This window comes from Sus scrofa, chromosome 8, assembly GCF_000003025.6.
Source record: "Sus scrofa isolate TJ Tabasco breed Duroc chromosome 8, Sscrofa11.1, whole genome shotgun sequence".
Lineage (NCBI taxonomy): Eukaryota > Metazoa > Chordata > Mammalia > Artiodactyla > Suidae > Sus > Sus scrofa.
Window position 1 is genome coordinate 130,446,948 of NC_010450.4, and position 20,368 is coordinate 130,467,315.

Here is a 20,368-nt window from a genome sequence, read left to right on the forward strand (position 1 = left end):
TCTGCATGATTAGCTAATGCTCTAAATTAAAGTCATTCAAAAAAGTGGTTTCAACTGCTATGGATTATTTCATAATTATGCATAATAGAAGTTGCGGAACATGTCTGAATGAGAAAAAGAAAATGACTTCAAGTCCGTAAGCATATGCGACCGTATCTGTCGGAGGGTCACCACAGATTTCCACGTTACATGCTACCAAAGGACATTTACTCAGACAAAGATTCCAGTAGCTCTTGAGTCACTGTGAAATAGCAGCTGACTAGATACACCCCATTCAGGGTGCTAAGCGTGGGAACATTTTTCCTATCCTAGATGTGTCAAGATCACAGATCACCAAGCTACTCAAGAGTTCACTGAAATCGCCAAACAACAAGATCATTACGGCACCACACAAATGCAAGGGTGAACTTACCAAAATCATGGACCATCCCTGCAGCGCTGACACCATCACCAAAGCTGAACTCCCAAAGCTCGATCCTCCCGCAAGTTCACAAAATTAAGAAGAACTTTATACACGTGGGAGAGGAAAAGGTGGCATTTCTTCGAAATCAGAATTCAGCACTGCGGGTGACCTCAGACCAAACGCTCCATTACAGCTCTGAGCCTGACACACTTCAGGCGGTTATCACCTGCTCAGCACAAGGTGAACTGCATTACGCTACCTTGGAGGGAGCGCATCTTAATTGCCACCTAACCTCTCCGCTCCCAAAGGGCAGCTCGGCGCTAAACCGTGCTGTGTTTTGACAGCATCTAGAACAAATGAGGAAGCGTGTAGTCTAATCGCTCCATACAAATCTGCTGCATCAACGGCTGAATGAGAAGGAAGCAGTTCAAAGAAATCAAGAAACAAAGAACGAGAGGTTATTTGTGAGGCAAAATCTAGCTGCCTGAGTTATGAATTAGCATGTGCTCGTTTCCCCAGAAAAAGAACATAAAAGAACAGGTTGCCAGTCATCGAATGACTTTATAGATGAAAGGGAACTGTTTCTCTGTACCTTTAATCAAAGCACCTTGCTCGTATGTGGTATTCAACCAGCAAATGAAAGAATACGAGCTTCTTGGCGGCCACGCTAATGTCCCTTTTGTTTCTCTTATAAGGGCTGCATGGAAATCAAACGCGAACAAGAAAAACATCTTGAAAACAGAATTCTGTTGAGCCTTCCCAATCGGCTTGCAGTTAAAAAGATGTTCGTGGACAAAATTCTAGGATTTTTTAAAGCCAGACGGGCGGTACCCAAGCAAGACTCAAACTCAGCTCTTTGCTCTTCTTTACACACACCTGGGGTAACGATACTGACCTACTTTACACAACTATCCTGAGGGTTAATCCGCTTAAGAATGCTAAGCGCTTCGATGACGAGGGCTTGTAACATACAGAGTCAACCACTTCCACAACGAGCCAGTGAACTGAGACTCAGGTATCACAATGCAAACCTCTGTGTTAATGACCTAAAAGTAAACTGCAAATTTTTAAAACACAACACCTGGAGTTCCCGTCGTGGCGCAGCAGAAACAAATCTGACTAGGAACCATGAGGTTGCGGGTTCGATCCCTGGCCTTGCTCAGTGGATTAAGGACCCAGCATTGCCGTGAGCTGTGGTGTAGGTCGCAGACTCGGCTAGGATCCTGCGTTGCTGTGGCTGTGGTGTAGGCCAGCAGCTATAGCTCCAATTAGACCGCTAGCTTGGGAACCTCCCTATGCCACGGGTATGGCCCTAAAAAAGGACAAAAGACCAAAAAAAAAAAAAAAAAAACCCAAACCCATAACATCCCGCATTGAAGAGTATGCTCATTAATAAGTATATATTTTCTGAAACATTCAAATGCTTTTAAAGAAACAGGCTCAGTAAAAAGTGACTTGTGACTAACCACACCAGAAAACAAAACAGTTCGATGACGTTTGTTCCCGACCCCTGGGCCTCTGCACCAGAAAGCTGTCCACTCCGCCAGCCACGGGCTCTGACGAGCAGCAGTCTCATGATGATGAGAAAGGGCCGTGCGCCTCCCAGACCACCTGCCCTTCCCACTCCCGAGGAGGAGGGGAGGGGCTCTGACCCGGGCAGCGCTGCCATCTGAACGTTCCCTGTGGCACCTTCTGCCTTTTACATCAGAGCTCTGCCCGTGGAAACCCGCACTTCAGCGTTAGGACGTCTCTCCAGGACTCCTTCGTTCCCTTTCGGCTCGGCTGGTTTGCTTCCCGGCAAAAGCTGATTAACGTGGCAGAGCTCCCGCGTCCTTCAGCTGCCCAAGAGCACCCTGATAAGCCCATTGAAAGGGTTGCTTCTACCAGGGTCAGCAGTAGGCACAGCTCCGGGAAGGGAGGCTTGTGAGATGCTCTGCTTTATAAACTTCATTTATCAAACGGCAGGAGAGCTGTTACATATGGTATGGGCATCATGGAAATACTGCGATTGACTACAAAACGTGAACGTGAATTCGATTAAGTTACCTACAAGGAAGAGAGAAACTAACTCAGGAGCAGGTCAAAGGAACCAATCACAGGTGTGAATCAAACGGCACCGCACAGACATGTGAGTCTGTGTATCACATGGGGTTTGCCATGCAAAGTTTTCCTGGGATGTCTACATAGAATTTTTTTAAATATAACCGTCCACTTAGATTCAAATAAATACCTGAGTCTACCACAGTTCTTGCCTACTCAAGACAGGAAGAAAGGTTAGAGAAAGTTTACATAAATTCAGACACCCCTAATAACACAACGATCAGCTTATTCTAAAATCCCAATATGGGAAATCAGAGTACTGTCCATTTAGCTGAAGGGCAGGCTGACAATGGAGATGCCTGGGAATAAGAGAAACAGTAAATTGAGGTAAAACTTTTGAATTTTTTCCTATGGGCAACCGGCTTCTATTTCCGTTTAATAAAACATTTCAAGATTTGCTGACTGTTCAGTTACAGACGAATACTCACTTAAAAAGTCATCATTTAGGGGGAAAAAACTCTGGTTTGCTTGCTTTATTCAAAAACAAAACCAAACAACAACAACAAAGGAAGGAGGCACACATGTCTGCCTGTGACGCAGCTCTGTAACTGTGTGTCTTCGGACACTATGAGATGGTGTCGCAGCAAAAACAGGAGGAAATTAATTAGGAATCACCCTACACTGCCCCAGGCACTGAAACCATCCCTGATGGGGGGAGGAGATAAGGCTGCTCTCACAGTGTGAGGGAGAGGAGGAGGGAGGGGAAGAGTCTCAGGGAGAGGAGTACGCAAAGTAGTAACAATCCCACACTTTTTCCAGAAGCCGGACATGGAGTTTAGAGGGGGCTTTGATACTCTGCCCAGGAAAAACGCGTCTGGGGACCCCAGACCTCTCGACCTTTGGCGAAGCACAAATGAATGAGTCACGGACACACCTGAGCAGGAACCCTAGGCTGCCCAACACACCGAGACAACATCCGGGGTGCACAACCAGGGATGCAGTACCTGACATGTCCTCGAAATGCCCTCCCCCCTGCCCACACACACACATACCGACCCCGGTCACCCAAGGGCAGCACGAAGGAGAGAAGTCGGAGCACAAGGAAAGACGCACTGTAGCCTCGGAAGCAGCAAAAGCAAGAGGAAGCTGTGAGATGGTCTCAGAAGGGAAAAAAGAAATCCTTGAAAGTCGCTGCGGAGGGCTTTATACCACGGCCCTTGTGGCAAGTACAGATTCCTCCCCAACACGCGAATCAGGCGCCTTGCCACTGTGCCAGGTAGAGACGACGTGTAGATGCTGGTACTTCATGACCGGCGGCACAGACTGAGGGCACACGTGCAAAGCGAAGACTTTCATCCACGTGCATCCCCTTCACCACCACCTCCCGCCCCCCAACCCCTTAATCCCACCTGCTGCTACATCCTTGGGTCTGGGCAATGACCTTGCCGTGAAATCGGAGACCTGCCCACTGCCCCCAGAAACAGGCTCTCCCGGGAGGCGGCCTTAAGCTCCCTCCCCCAAAGAACAGAGGGGCTGCTTGGGGACAGCATTCCGGTGGGTCGGGGCCAGCACGGTCCAGCAAAACAGGGCCCCTCTGTCCCTGGCTTCCCCTCTCTGCGGAGAAGCTCCCCGAGTGGCAGTTCTCAACAAACACACATAGCAAACACGCTCATTCTGTTTCCCACTCATTCAAAATAAACCCAATGGGTTCCCAGATTTAGAACACACCTACCAATGAAAAAATTAAGAGAGGGAGGAGCCCACCCACATAATCTTTCCATTCAAAGAGGCACTATTCCGCAGCTGCTATGCAGTTTATAATTAACAGACAAGCTTAGCCAGCAACGGAAATTTCTGGAATCCATTGTAATTTACACTAGAGCCTTGAAGTCTCCAAATTTAGGTTACAAGCCTGGGCTGGATTCTGTGCTTGAATCCAAACGCCTTCTTGGAGCACCTCTGGCTCCAGCCTCTGGCAATCTCTCAGAGCAGCTCCGACGGGCTGAGCTGGGGTGGGGGGATAGGGGCTGCGTGCCCCCAGGCCACTCACTCACTCCCCAAGGCCCCCCGGGCCAGCCCATCCCCCCACCCCGCCCCACCCTGAGGGGCTCTGGCAGGAGGGCCGGTGGCGGAAGGCCGTCAAATTGCCCTCAGGTGTATTCGCTGCCGTGCCTTCCGCTATCACTGGCCTGCGAGGTGTGTGTTTCCTTCTTTCACCTGCACCCCAGCCCCCGGGAGCCGGCGAGGAATCTTCTCGCCTACCCCTTCTAGGACCAAAGTGTGCAGTGAGAGGCAGCCTGACACACAGATTCACACACACACACACTGTGCAGTGAGAGGCAGCCTGACACTGACACTGACACACACACTAGTCGCAGAGAAGGCAGGAGGGTGGGAGAACTCGCCTTCCCAGGCTACACCCAGGTCACTTTGTGGGGACCGCTTGCCCATTTGAATCGACTTCATCGGGGGCTACTGGCCAGCACGGAGCCTCCTCCAGGAGAGGAACTGAGGCTCAGAGAGAGAGAGAGAGAGAGAGAGAGAGAACGCCTCCACGGGGTGTATCTGACTCCAGAGTCCCCCTAACCCTGTCTCTGCAGGAGTACCAGAAAGATCTTGGGTTCCCAACAGACCACTCCCTCCACAGACTGCTCCAAGGGGGGACAGGCCCTTCGAGGCTCACAGGGGTAACGTCTAAGTGTCTCTCAAAGTGGGTCTTAAATGCAGACACCCCCCAGAAGGAGCAGGCGGCTGGGCTGGGACGTGCCATCAAGCCCTCTACAGGCCTTGGCTGTTGGCTCTCACCCGGGAGCTCCAAGCAAGACCCAGGTGAGTTTTAACAGGAGGAGGGGAAGGAAGACCTTAGTTTTTCATCTTTTCCAACATGAAAATCATGTTTAGAAGTCAAAAACCTTCCTGCCACCTCCAAAATAGTTCTCTATTACAGTTTTGTATTAGATTAATGGGTTAAACACACAATGATGACGATTTAAACGAACTCACTCTATGAACTGGCGGCACTGAACGTTTATGTCAGGGACCGACAGCATCTACTTACGTTTAAAAACATGCGGCATCAGCAGGACAAGCTGACGGGTTGAATGTGGAAGGAAGAAAGACAAGATTTTGCCCGTCCTGGCCATTCTCCGCTCCTCCAAAGATCCCGCGGGGCCCTGTGGGAGGGGCCCTACCCCACGACAGGTGCGGTCACACCCTCATGTCCCCCCCTCCATGTCAGGACTCTGCAGGATTGTCCTAGAACCTAGGACAGTGCAGGGGGGACTTCGGGTTCCTGGATTTCACTTCTGGTTTAACTGTCTAGGAAATTCATACACATATGTTATTACACTGTTACTCTGTTCGTACTCTCTGTTATTACACACACCTGTTCTCATTCATTCATTCATTCATCCAGCAAATATTTACGGAGTCCTTAAGCTGTGTTCAGCACTGTGTCAGACTCTGGGAATAGAGCAAATAATGGTGCATCTCTTTATAGTTAAAAAAATTTTAAATACAAACATGGAGTTGCAGGTGCACTGTACAAAGGTGTACCTACCTTTGGCTCGTGCTATAAACCCCTCCCTTGAACTCCTCAGAGTCCAGGACCCACAGGCGAGGAACCCTGGCCAGAACCCTGGGTGAGCAGAGCTGGTGGGGTGTTGCAGAGGGAACCTGGCAGCAAAGAATGAGGTGCCCACAACCTGACAGCTGAGCATCAAGACCAGCCCTGCAGCCCTTTCTCCAAGGGTCAGCGTAAAAATTGATAATCATAAATTAATGCTGGCATTTGGGCAGGCGAACCAGGGAACACAGGCACTTGCTATGGGAGGGAATAAATGTGAGAAAAGAGGATCACAGGAAAAAATTGCTCATGCTGATGCCTTCCCTAAATGAGCACTAAAGAGCAAAGGCATCTAGGAAAACCAGCAGGTCTGTTCTTTAACGACGCTTCTCTATCTTGATTGGGACTGAATTTGAAAAAGACAGCAAGCAACCCAGAAAGTGGCACGTGCTCACGCTAGTGGGAAAGAAACGACACGGTCACAACTCAAGACCCTCCCTCAGCACGGCTCCCCCAAAGCAGACTGATGACGACAAATGCGGCTGAAATCCGAGGCTGAGAAGGTGCCTCGGAGCCGTGCTGCTGAAGGTCAAACTGAGAAAAAGTGGCAAGAAAAAAGAATTCAAACTAGCAGGCTTTAAATACACCCAGCGACTTTTATAAACAAGACACTAAAACCTGAGGAATCTAATTAGCCCACTGCCTTTCCAGCTCATTCTCTCTCCCTCCATCACCAGTCCCGCCGGGCCAGTCAACATTCCCTGAAGCAGGACTGCACTTTGACACCCGTGCCCCCCCCTTTTTTTGGTCTTTTTAGGGCTGCACCTGTGGCATATTGAGGTTCCCAGGCTAGGGGTCGAATCCAAGCTGCAGCTGTCAGCCTACACCACAGCCACAGCAACACAGGATCTGAGCCGCGTCTGCAACCTACACCATAGCTCACGGCAACGCCAGATCATTAACCCACTGAGCAAGGCCAGGTTCATTAACCACTGCGCCACAACGGTTACTCCTGTGCCTTTTTTAATACACTCAGGTGTGTGTGATAAGCTTGGTGCTCGAGCCACCTTCACTCACACACACACTTGCTGAAGTCCTACTCATGCTTCCTACTCGACCCGCGGCAGACTGAATCCCCCTCCCCTCGTCCCCCAGGATATTCTTCAACTTCCCCCACACATCCTGCCACAGGGGAGCCCTGCAGCCCCCTCCCCTCGCTCTCCCACTCATCCTCCTGCTCCCAACAGCGAGCAGCGTGCTTAGCCCAAGATGCCTAACAAAAGGGTGTTGCAGAAACAGACGCGTGAATAGGCAGTCAGGTGGGAAATGTGGGGGAAACCGCTTCTGAGCCACTGGATGATGACCGCCTGGCCGCCAACGGATCCTCGTGTGCCAGCCTTCGACGGCTGGGGAAGATCTATTTAACTCCGAACCAACCACCTCTCGCCCTCCCCTGCTAACTGATGCCACCCGGCTTCTCTAAGAGGATGAAAAAGGATGAGTCGGCTTTTCCACCAACAGGCTTGAATGAGACCCAGACGTTCCGAACAGGAGGGGATCCCTGCACGGTTCAGGGAGGCCCCCCGAAAGGCCGCAAGGTCAACGCCTGGCGAGACAACGTTGGACCAGCTCTCCCGGTCCTCGGGCTGCCTCGCCAGCCCCGCAGGCCGAGGAGGCGCACTCACCTGGCTTGTTTCCTTCCCTCTCGTGGCCCAGCTGCCCCTTGGTGTTCAGACCGCAGGTGTAGACCTCGCCATCCTCCAGCAGGAACACGGAGTGGTCTCCACCGCAGGCCACCTCCTTGACGCTTCGGTCCGAGATGAATCCACACACCTGAGGCTCGGCCACGATCCCCTGCAGGTTAGTGCTGATCCCAGGCTGGCCCAGAGACCAATATCCCCAGCATAACATGGTTTGTGTCCTTCAGGGAGTCATGCAGCCTAGAAGACAGCTTTGTAAAATGGGGGGGGGGGGTTAGAGAAAAATCACTTCGTCATAAATGCCATCAATTAAAAAACAAACCCTCCCCGATACCTTGCATCTCATAATAATGCCTATTAATACTGTTGAAAGTAGTTACAACAATGATAGTTTGTGTCTCAGGAAGAGTTTAAAAAATCAGTTTTTGAACAAATTTTGTTGGTGCGAAGAACACCGAACGCAGAGAGAATGTGGTTTCCAGATCCCTCCTGAAGAACTGAGTACAGGAGACCTGCTGAGACAGTCTCTGCAAACCATCGAGGCAATGGCTGTTCTGAAATCACCCTTGTGTCTCCACCTGGGCCCTTCTCATCATGCCCTTCCTTTGAGTCTTCTGCTTATTTAATTTTTTTTTCAAATTTTGAACCCATTAACTCCTTTTGGTAGCCTGTTAGCTTGCACAGTAGTGATTCTCCACTTAAAACGAAAATGAGAAATGGGACGGGGGGAGTTATCTTCTCTGCCATTCTCCCTTAGACATCCTTTGGGATCTATGCCAGGCTTCACGTCCCCCCTGAGAGCCTCTGGGGACCAGCCAGCCACAGCGAGCCTGCATCCGTCCTGCTCATCTGCTCTACTGCCTCGTGGAAAGGTCCTCTGCCTCTTATAAGTGAACTCCTCAGCCCGTGTTCAGCTGCCTCAGACAGACAGCACGGCACAAGGAGTACCGCGCGCTGATGTGGCAGGTGCTCAATCACCCTGCGGCTGACTGATGACAGCGGACCAGCCCAAAGTTTCACCACCCCTTAAAAATTCATGCTTCCCATTCATACGAACAAACCCAAAAGCTCATCTCTACCAGTCCGTGCCCACGAGGATGGCTTTAGTCCGAAAAAACAGATCATAACAAGTGCTGGTGAGGATGTGGCGGAATTGGAGCCCCCCACACACACACACTGTGGGAGGGAACAGAAGCAGAAAGTGGTCCAGCAGTTCCTCAAAAGGCAAAAGGCGGTTACCTTAGGACCCAGCAATTTCACACCTAGGTATGTATCCAAGAGAATTATAAACATACGGCCACAAAAAACCTTGTACGGGAATGTTCACAGCAACATCGTTCAAAATGCCAAAATGTGGAAATAACCCAAATGCCCATCAATTAACGAAATGAAGTGTGGCATTCCAAACAGTGGAGTACCATTCGATTACCTGGAATAACTACTATCTGACTCACTCTCTGAACTCTCCAGGCTTTCAGGAAAGGCATAAAAAGGCTGAAAATAAAATAGAAACATTGAATCTTAATTTACTATCTCAACCACAAAGTTCTGCTTCTGGTTTTTATTCGTGTGTAGACTCTCACACTACAATAAAATATTAAGCTTGAATGTTAATTCTTTTTTGGGGGGGGGGGTCTTTTTAGGGCCACAGCAGCGGCATATGGAGGTTCTCAGGCTAGGGGTCAAACCGGACCTGTAGTTGTCGGCCTACACCACAACCACAGCAACACTGGATCTTTAACCCACTGAGCGAGGCCAGGCATCGAACCCGTGTCCTCATGGATACTAGTTCATTAACTGCTGAGCCACAACGGGAACTCCTTGAATGTTAATTCTGACTTAAATGCAAGGACTGGAAGGAGGGGAGGAGAGAGAACATGCAAGCTGAGGACGGGATGGGGGGACACTTAAAAGGCGCAGCAAGATCACATAATCTAGCTGTAATTTAGCTTTCCCAATTTGCTCAACTGCTGGATTCCCACCAATTTCTCCCTCTTTTTTGTCTCTTTTAGGGCCGCACCTGTGGCATGTAGAGGTTCCCAGGTTAGGGGTCCAATTGGAGCTGCAGCTGCCAGCCTACACCACAGCCACAGCAACACTGGATCCGAGCCGAATCTTCGACCCACACCACAGCTCACGGCGGCACCGGATCCTTAACCCACTGAGCGAGGCCAGAGATCGAACTTGTGTCTTCATGGCTGCTGGTCAGATTCGTTTCCACTAAGCTGTGAAAGGAACGCCTCTCTCTTCATTTTTAATGTTTCATGAGTTTGTCTTACCTCTTTTACCAATAATTACATGAACGCCATCCTGGTGACTACTATACTGCTAAGAAGCATTTTATGTCATTATCGCATTTCATCTGCACCACAAGTCCGTGCCCCAAGTACTATTTTCAGATAAAGCAAAGGCTCAGAGAGATTAAGCAGCAGGCCCAAGGTCACAAAGCTGCAAGGACCAGAAAGCAGGCTATGAATCTCGGCCTGATGCCAATGCCCACCCTCCAATCCACCGGGCGACACGGCCGCCCAAGTGGACGCACATGTCACCTCCAGAAGCAAGAACGCAAAAATACGGATCGACTAAATTGCAGTCAGCATACAACACAGGATGTCTCAGAAACTTGAAAATAAACTTGCCCTCTGAGAGTGAAAGTAGTCAGAGTGAAGAGATAAAGGAGGAGATTAGTCAGCTGTAGCGTTAAGCCATCCCCTGAACAATGTGTCTGGAAATATGGTATCGAGAAGCCGTAATGGTCCATAAACAACAAGCTATACAGAGCTCTATAAACAATGCTCACAGCAGCCAGATTCACACTAAACAAACATGGCAACCACCCAAAGGTCCATCCAAACGGACACTGCTGAGCAATAAAATACAATACTCGGCAATTAAAAACAGGCCGTGACTGAAATGCTCTTAATATAAAGGAAAGCTGCAACCCAGAAGAACAAAGGTTAGTTTAAAATAAATCCCTCAGGAGTTCCCATTGTGGCGCAGTGGTTAACAAACCCGACTGGGAACCATGAGGTTGCGGGTTCGATCCCTGGCCTTGCTCAGTGGGTTAAGGATCCGGTGTTGCCGTGAGCTGTGGTGTGGGTCGCAGATGTGGCTCGGATCCCGCATTGCTGTGGTGTAGGCCGGCAGCTACAGCTCTGATTAGACCCCAGCCTGGGAACCTCCATATGCCGAGGGAAGCAGCCCTAGAAAAGGCAAAAAGACCAAAAAAAATAAATAAATAAAACTAAAAAAACTCCTCAAAGGTGTTATCGACTGCTCTTTCATCTAATCTCTCTTCCCAAGTCCCTCCTTATCTGGGAACAAACCTTACAGCCTCCAGCACAGAGGTGAGCACGACCCTGGCCGAGCCAATCAGAAAAGGCCACCCCTAAATCACTGGGATTGGTGTAGGGACGAGGTCACGATCTCAACTGGGCCAGAGTCCCCCCATTAAGTTCCAAGGATGGGAGCCTGCCTTTTGCCTCTGAAGGATGGCTGGGGCTGGTGGAAGCAGCCACCTTCCCTGGCACATAGAGGACACTTGTAAGACACAGTGAAACTGCCAGCTAGAGCTTCAAAGACAAGAGACAGAAAGACCCGCCCCCCCCCACGACCCTGGGGTGCTGACTGAGCCCTGGACCCCCGCTTGCCAGGGGCTAGCTCTGCCACCTTCGCTCTTCCTGAGTATAGCTGGGTTTCATTGCCCATGGATTCCACACTTGTGAATTTGCCCACTCACTGCAATTGACATGTAACCTCAAGATCAATGCTCAGAGCCATTTCCCAGTCATTCCCAGACCTGTAGAGGTGAACAATGCACGCCCCGTCTGTGCACATCCCAGTGGGTGTCAAACAACAGGACGCTCCAGCTTCTCGTTTCAACTCGCAGGCTGTAAGCAAGGGATCTTTTCGAATCTACTCGGTGCCACATTTTTCACACTTTTACATGTTTTGCGTGGTGATTTCGCACTTTAAAGCTAATGTACTGCCTGGTGCTCCTAAGTACGAGAAGCCTGCGCTGTGCCTCGCAAAAAAAATACATGCGATGGGTGAGAGTCGTTCAAGTTCCGGTGTTGTTTGTTGGCTATGAGCTCAATGCTAATGAAAAAAAAGGGGAAATTCACTGATCTGTACATGCAGCCACTTCAGAAAGTGCTGAAGCAACACCTATGGTGCACAGTGAAGCTACAGAAGAGACGAGAAAGCAGCTACCGGTGGCTTTCTGCCTGACTGCAGCCCCTGGTGAGTGAGCAGCACTGCCGGGAGGCTGAAGACCAGAGAAATTTACTGTCACGTTACCCAGGGCCAGGAAATTGGCAAAAACTTTTCCTGACCAGTGTTTTATTATAAAGAAACTTTGTGTAGCGTTATCATTTGTCAGAAATACATTATCAAATAAGGTGTCGAAACTTAAACCACATAAAACAAGGTTATGAACTGATCTGCTGACCAGAGGCTCTCCACAGGAACCTAACAAACCCCATGCTTCCCCAGGAGCAGTGGCTCGGTCTTTACTCATCGGCTGCTCCCAGCAACTCTGCAGATTGAAACGACCACGACCAATGAGAACGGACTCTGCACAGTCTAATAAATAAGTCCCCTCTTTCTTTCTTTGCTTACGGTGGTTTGAGTTGGATTTCTGTTACCTGAAGTAAAAACAAACCAAAAAACCTCCCGGCTAATAATATTAGTATTAGATTATTAATAATAACAGAAGGTCAGACTTCATTTGAGCTTTTGCTGAGTCTGACGCTTTTCTGGGTGATTCACAGAGGTAGATTTCTAGGTGTTCGAGGACGCAGGTATTGCTCTTACCTCTAATGTGCAAAAGAAGAAAATGAAGGCCCCCTCCCCCCAAAAAAAGGATGTAGAAAAATAAAAAAGTGAGATGAAGTGTTGAAGTGACTTGACTAAATCACACAACGAGGTGGTAGCAGAGCGGGGTTTTGAGCCCAGAGAAGGTGCTCTTAACCAGCGTGCTTGATAAGAAGGAGCCTAGAAAATGGTCAGAATGTCCCAGTATCTCTACACTGTCCAGAAAGAAAGGACACCATGACCAGTCATAGTCATAGGTGACTATGTGACCTGCTAAATAATTACTGCCCAAGAATGAGATGGCGGATGGGTATATCGGACTCGGTAACACTCATCATTAAATTCACCCAGCCGCGTGCCCTGCTGAGATTCCATGATTCATACGCAATCTTGAGTAACTTATTTTCCAAGGCAGATCCTACTACAGGGAAAGAATACTGTGACCAGCCGACCAAAGCCCAGCCTTCTAAGTATTCCTGCCTCTCATGGTTAATTTGGGGTCCTGGATCTCTCAGTTTCTGTAAGTTTATTTAGTGTGAGTCAATCCTAGAGAATCAGCTGAACTCTGGGTGCTCTGGCCAGCAACAAGCCTAGGAAAGCAGCCTGAAGCATGGCCTCAGCCCTGATGGACCAGTAGAAACCATTTATGAGAAAAGGTAAAAGGACTATTGTTAAAATCCTCCCCACCTGAGCCATAGCAATGCAATCTTCACATAATCAAATGAAAACGACTTACTCAGAGATAACAAAACAGCAAACAGACGCATTCCCATGAATGGATTATAGCCCTAATTGGAGACCTGGTCCAGCCCATCAGGACGCTCTGCCAAAACCAGAGCAGGAGGCACTCAAACCATCTCGCCCTCAGGAGAGAAGTTCAGTGTCTGGAAAAGAAGCCAGACGTGGAGACAGCTTTCACTTGAAGTGCGCTCTGGCGGAACCCCCGAATCTAGTAGCCCCTGGAGTCCAGGAATCTGAAGGTCTGGCCTGAGCAATGTTCTCCATCACCTGTCACTTTGATCTGGCTCAGCACCCGCCCCAGCCACCGGGGCTGCCCCGTGCCACCTCAGCCCGGCCCCTCTGTTTCCTGCCTCTCATCTCCCCATCACAAAGCAAAGGAAAGAAAGACGAACGGCCGTTCCTTCCCTCCACGTCACATCTGGGACTCTCCCAGTCCTTCTCATCTATTTTTGGTGAAAGATTCCGGATAATCTTAGCAGGGCTTAAGGGTCCAAAGGACTAAAGTTCAAGCCCCGCATTAATCACGTGCTAGCTGTGAAGCCTTGGGGAAGAGAGTTAAACACTCTGAGCCTGTCTTCTGTCCCTACAGAGGCAAGAGTGACGGGGCTGTTGTGAGGCGGGGTGCTGAGCCCAAGCCCGGCATACAGGGTAAGGGACAGTAACTCTCAGCTACTGTAGGACGGTCACTGCGACTCTCTGTGCTCCTCCCTGAAACCTCTGCAAACTGGGTGGCTCCCCAACAGCCTGGGGGAGGGGGGAACTCCCTTCTTCCCCTGGGGAGCATCTGCTCTTCCGCCAAATCTGCACTACAGCCAGCCTGCACCCCCCCCTACCCCCTCCCCACCCCCGGGCAGGCATAACTTTCGCAAAGCCAATCTGAGGTTGCAAGGCAAAGCTTTCTGCGAGTGTCTCCTTTTAAACTCCGGGGAGGACTTGCGGGGAGAGAGATCTCCTTTTATCAGTCCCAGTGAGCTGAACGCTAAATGACAAGCTGCCACTCCTAACCTTTGTCTTATTAACCAGACCGTGCAAACCTCAGCCTAACGACGGATTCTTATTTCTTTGTTTGAAACTCACTAAAACCTAAAAAACAGGCAGGACTTTCCATCTCATGTATAACGGACATAAGCATCCTTACAGACAAGCTCAGAAGCCGTTACCTAAAGGGTGTGTGGGGGAGGGAGGGTCTTTTTCAGCCCAGGCTTGGGGGCTCCGCAGACACTCCGCAAAGCCAGGCTTTAAACAAATCTGAAGCCAAAACTCAACTGCAGAATTAACTCCGGTAACAAGCAAGACTTATTCCAGTGACATACTTTATTGTCCCAAAGTTTACTGCCATAGGCAGAAGTGGCAGAGAAGCCAGGGAGAAGATTTCAGCAACTCGAAGCCCCTCCCTGCTGGCTTCTCTCGCCTTCACTTAGGCTGGACTTTGGTTCTCTGACCAACACGCAAACATTCCCACCCTCTGCTGACGCTCCCCACACGGGTGGTGCCTTTACTACCTGGTGCTGGGCTTGGTAAAACTAGAAGAATGACTTCTCCATTGTCTGCATAAGCTGTGGGCTGCCTTCAAAAGACACTGGACCGGACTGGCAAGAGTGAGACAGACTGACGGTGCGAGTCGAGGATACAGAGCAACCAAGACGCGTACCCACAGCTGGCCGGCGTGCAAACTGGCAGAATCACTTTGGAAAACAAGTGGGCATTCTCGAGTGAAGTTGAAATGTCCCCACGGCACAGGAATTTCATTCCTGGGCATATGACCAGCACTGTCTGACTTAACAAGTAACCCTGGTACTCCTTCACTATGCTGAGGCCTGGAGCTACCAAGAGGGGTAAAGCCTGGAAACTGAGAACTTTCTATGCTGATGGAGCTGTCACCTCTATGCATTTGTCCATTTTGGTGGCGACATGTGGCTAGTGAGCATCTGAAACATGGCTAATGCGACTCAGAAGATGAGACTGTAATTTTATTTAAATTATTTTAAGAGAAGCAGTCACATATGGCCAGTGGCTATCTTACTATACAATGCAGCAAGCAACTCACGCATCTATGCCCCAAGATATATGCCCAAGAATGTTCATTTCAGGACTGCTTGAAATACACAGAACAAAAACAACCCAAATGTCTGTCTGTAAGAAAATGGAGAAGCTGCAGCACACGCATAAAACAGAACACTATACAGCAGTGAAAAATAAATGAATTCCATCTACAAACACCACTGCAGCTAAATCTTAAAACCAGCATTGAGGCAGGGGAAAAGTCACAGACGAATTCAGAGTGTGATGCATTCTTACGGAGTCCAAACACAAGTATAACAAGCATTTGGAGATTAAAAACATTACTGGTGGTAAAGCTATGAAGAAAAGCAAAAAAATGATTAATACAAAGATAGAAAGAGCTCTTTGGATATGTAGCAATGGAGGGTACCATCTGCTAGGAGCATAAAGGGAGCTTCAATAGCATGGCTGATGTTCTGCTCCTGTCCCTGTATCACTGTTTCTTAGCATCTATATATTACAGATACTTCAGAGTTTAAAAAAAAAGGTACTATTGGGGTAGGATCGCTGCTTCTAGCATCTCACCCTCTGATTCCCATCCATGTGCAGACTGAGAGCTTCTCCATGATGGGAACTAGATTTTACCTACTTGTGTACCTCCAGTTCCCAGCCTAACACAGGAGCACAGGAGCTGCTTCATCAGTGCCTGGCGAACTAAACCCAAATCTGAGACCACCAGAACCCCCACAATCTACACTTGCAAACAGTTTGGTGTGCCAGGTGATGTCAGATACACATTCCTTAGGCAGTAACAAAAAGCAGCAATGAATTTCCTCCATTCTAAAGTGGACTCTCCCCTCGCCCCGTGTTAGCAGATCTCAAAGCAGAATATGCCTTTTACACCCCAAGCTGTCATCAAACAGTGGCGTTTCCCAATGTTACAAACTGAGGAATGTCTGCTCTACGAAGGAAGGGCTGCGCCTCTTTGTTCATTTCTTTACCCCCCCCCCCCCGCGAGACGAGAACAGTGTCTGGTACACACAAGGGGGCTCGATAAATAATTGTTGCCTAAAGAAAAAGCAACAGTTGGAGTTCCTGTCATGGCTCAGTGTTAACGAATCCGACTAGGAACCATGAGGTTGCAGGTTCGATCCCTGGCCTTCCTCAGTGGGTTAAGGATCTGGCGTTGCCGCGAGCTGTGGTGTAGGTCACAGACGCGGCTCGGATTCCGAGTTGCTGTGGCTCTGGCATAGGCCAGAGGCTAAGGCTCCGAATGGACCCCTAGCCTGGGTGGGAATCTATACATGCCTCGGGAGTGGCCCTAGAAAAGGCAAAAAAAAAAAAAAAAAAAAAAAAGAAAGAAAGAAAAAGCAACAGTTCCGATTATTGCAAGCCTGCTGTGGGTCTGAGTCTGCATGAAAAACTCTACCTAGACGACTGAATTTGCCCTTTAACAGTAACCTCGAGACATAGCAAGGCAAAGTCGCTGGCCCAAGAACACGAAAAGAAGCACCCGCTGTGGCAAAGGCAGGATTTGGAGCTCATCTCCCAAGACTCCTCGCCCTTAAACATGAAGCTCCACCCTCCGTCCAAGAAAACAAGGCCCGGCGACCTTTCTTCTCCAATCTTGAAAACAAAGGTTTCAAGACGACGTTTGCACACAGTAAGGGAGCTCACATCAGCTGAATCACCTCGATGTTTATGGGCGACAGGAACCTACGTTAGCCAGAGACAGAAGGGCTGAGGAGGCGATCTCAACAGAGGTGGCCAGACTTGCCTCCACACCCACCCTGACACAGACTAAAACCAGTCACTTGCTGGCTCCCACCCAGAAGCACGTGCCCCGGATACCGGCAAGCACTCCTTCTAAAGGTGCTAAATGTTTAAAGGGGGCCAGAGGTGCAGCAGCAGGGGGTCATCTTATTGGAGACCTTCCAAGTCCATTTGATCCAACCTGTAGGTAAGAGACTGACTTTTTTTTTTTTTTTTTTTTTTGCCATTTCTTGGACCGCTCCCACGGCATATGGAGGTTCCCAGGCTAGGGGTCTCATCGGAGCTGTAGCCGCCAGCCTACACCACAGCCACAGCCACACCAGATCTGAGCCGTGTCTGCAACCCACACCACAGCGCACGGCAACGCCCGATCCTTAACCCACTGAGCAAGGACAGGGATTGAACCCGCAGCCTCCTGGTTCCTAGTCAGATTCGTTAACCACTGCGCCACGATGGGAACTCCAAGAGACGCATCCTTAACCTCATTTTCATGGCAGCTGAAGTTACCGCTGGTCCTCTGAGAAGTAACTGGTTGAAGCAGAGACCAGAAACTAGGTCTCCTACTTCCTAAGGCTCACCTTGTTCTCCTCACTACCTCACAGCGGAAGGAAATCCGTACGGATTTGATCCAAGGGCCCTCTCTAGGCAGCTACCCTCGTCTGAATCCCTTCCACGGATGATCTTGTTTCGCCCTCCTCTCAATTCTGAGAGTCAGATGTTATCCTCAAGCCCAAGATGAGGAGACTGAGGTGCAGAGAAGTGTAGTAACTCACCACAGGTCACGCACTCGGCATCTGCACTACAGGCCAGAATGGGTCCGCCTCGCGTGGCAAATCTGCAAAGTGAAGAAACAACAACGCTGGTACAGAACGCGACAAAGTGCTGTGGGGCCACTGAAAACGAAAAGTAGACGTCTGAAAGTGAGAATATCTTTATACTATGCACGCTTGAATACTCCCCATTCTCTCCCAAGACCAGAGTCTGGTTAAATCTCATGAAGACAACCACAAGCCAACTATGAAGATGTCACCTCTAAAAGTGACCTTAAGAGACACAGACAGTGGCTTTACAAACACCTAGCAATCGTAAGAGATGTAAAAGTGAAGTGATTTTAAAATCTTCCGTCTAGGTGAGAAAGATAAAGTTTGGAAAGACACGTCCATTTTTTCCTCCATTTGTCCATGTACCACACACACAGCTTATTTTGCCACAACTGTTCTGAAGCCTTTCTTGTATCTTTCCTTTCTTCTCATGACCACATCCTCTTTCGTGCAAAACAAGATGGGACTGAGAGGCACCTTAAGGCTCTCAGAAGAAAAAGTCTTGCATGATTTTAAGATATGGTCATTATAACTTTATTTCTACACAATGTAAGATACTTCCATTCAATTTGGAGAATATTACTTGTAATTCTGACACTGGAGCAAAGCTATCTGGCATCTCCAGGAGGGGGGTAACCCTCATTATATATTTAAAAAATGTTTTTAATTATTATGCAAATCTTGAGAAATTTAAATGTGTTATGTAGAATGAAATGCTCAAACCAATGGCTCCAACAACAGCATCTGGAGCATTTTGGAGTCTCTGTTTCTTTTTTCAAAAATAAAAACTCAACTACTTAGGGAAAAAGTAAAAACTGCCTGCAAACCAACCAACTGTTTCTTTCTTTCATGCCAGAGGAGGACCTGCCAAAGAGGTTTCAAGTCTTCCTCCTAGATTCCTGCATCCTTTCTCTAGAAGGTTCCTAGCCTCCATGTGCTCAAGGCTGTGTACTTAATCTGTTTTGCTTTAAAAGGGGGGTTAACTATATTACCCCCGTTTTCTGACTTCTAATGCCACCCTGCTGCTCCCAGGGTAAAGGACAGGAGGAACAGAGAGCTTCGCAGTATTCTGCCGCTAAAACACGACGGCTCTCTCTCCAGAGTCACTGCATTGTAAAAGGGTGTTAATTCTCATTTTATTCCACTCTTCTCAGTCTGGAGTTGAGAGAGCAGTTCACTTGATGTTATCAAACCATCAGATGAAAGGAACCTAGAAACAGCTTCATATCTGTGGAAAAAGCCAGGAGACACACCAAAATGAAAGAGAGCTCTCGAATTGTCTTTCCTGAAGCATTCCGTGCCTCCGAATGCAAGAAAAAATCCTGGAAGGCTGCGCTCTGAATTTAAGGTACTTCCTAATGAAGCTAACTTAAAAGCTACAGTAAAATGGAATCAGAAAACAACCAGAAACACTGACATACCCGACGCAAAGTTCAAATGCACGTCTCCCGGAGCCCACGGTGCAGACCCGGAATCAACGCATAGTTGTTGCTTTAGGTGCGGTCTCCACAGCCCTCCCCGGCTTGGTCTTTTTCAGGTTACACATGCTCTTCCCGGTCAGTTGTCCCGGTGTGCCCACTCCACACATTCACAAATGACTCAAAGTGCCACCTGCCCCCGAACGTCCCAGTTCCTGACACCCCCGCGCCCGTCCGCGCACTTACGTGTCCGCACACACACGCACACACACGTGTCCACACACACCCTCGCCCCGGCTCCGCCCAGGAGGCGGACTCCCACCGGGCGAGCCCGGCCCGGCCTCCGCGAGGTGGGTGGTGCCGGGCACCGCGGCCCCACCGGCGCTGTCACCGAGGCCACGGAGCCCCCCGGCTCCAGCGCAAACTCCTCGCAGCCTCCCCGGTTCCCCCAAACGCAGAGGCCCCGCCCGCCCCCAAGGCTGCGCGCCCCTCACCGCAACGGGGTCACCGGAGCCCCGGAATTTAAATCGGGCCAGGCGAGGAGGAAGGGGAGGATCCTCTTTTGACTTTCTGCGTCGCAATCCCTCCCAGCCTGCAGGCAGCCGAGTCGGGGTGGGGGGCGCTCCGATTTTCCAAGCGGCTTCCGGCCTCTCCGGGCGCCAGGGCTCTTTAGGTCAGAGCGAGAGCCCCGAGGACGCCCGCGCGGCCCAGGGGCACCCCGCGCAGCCCGGCCGCCCGCGCCCCGCCGGCACCGCGCCCCGACCGCCCCGCGCGCCGGGCCCCAGGTCGCCGCGGGAAGCGCCCAGCAGCCGCGGCCGCCCCGCCGGGAGCCGCGCGCTGACAGCCGGGCGGCGCGGAACGCGGCGGGCGCGCGGCTGCAGCCCCGCGGTGCCCTCCTTCCCAGGACCGCCCCCCCTCCCCGCGCACCTTGGCGGCCGCCGCACCGCCGCTCGGGATTCCGACGGTAAGAGCGCCACCGGCCCGGCTCGGGGTTTCTCGGATTTCGGCGTCACAATAATAAGGAAGTTTCCCCGCAAGCCTGCGGGCGGCGGAATGCGCTTGGGTGAAGGACGGCCCGCCCGGCCAATGGG

The 20,368-nt window shown here is 50.1% G+C and overlaps 1 protein-coding gene across 8 annotated transcripts in view; it reads right to left on the reverse strand.

Moving 5' to 3' along the window:
• HERC3 (HECT and RLD domain containing E3 ubiquitin protein ligase 3) overlaps window positions 1-20,364 on the reverse strand; it is a 121,105-nt gene extending 100,741 nt beyond the window's left edge. The window contains exons 1-4 of one of the 8 annotated variants that reach the window (XM_021100750.1): window positions 20,205-20,351; window positions 17,812-17,873; window positions 9,138-9,202; window positions 7,694-7,959 (exon numbers count right to left, since the gene is read on the reverse strand). In XM_021100750.1, the coding sequence (XP_020956409.1) occupies window positions 7,694-7,919 (226 nt within the window). In that variant the 5' untranslated portion in view covers window positions 7,920-7,959; window positions 9,138-9,202; window positions 17,812-17,873; window positions 20,205-20,351. Of the gene's footprint in view, window positions 1-7,693; window positions 7,960-9,137; window positions 9,203-17,811; window positions 17,874-19,280; window positions 19,416-20,204 lie in introns of those variants that run through there. The other 7 variants (XM_021100753.1, XM_021100749.1, XM_021100751.1 and 4 more) reach the window with 7 other exon arrangements.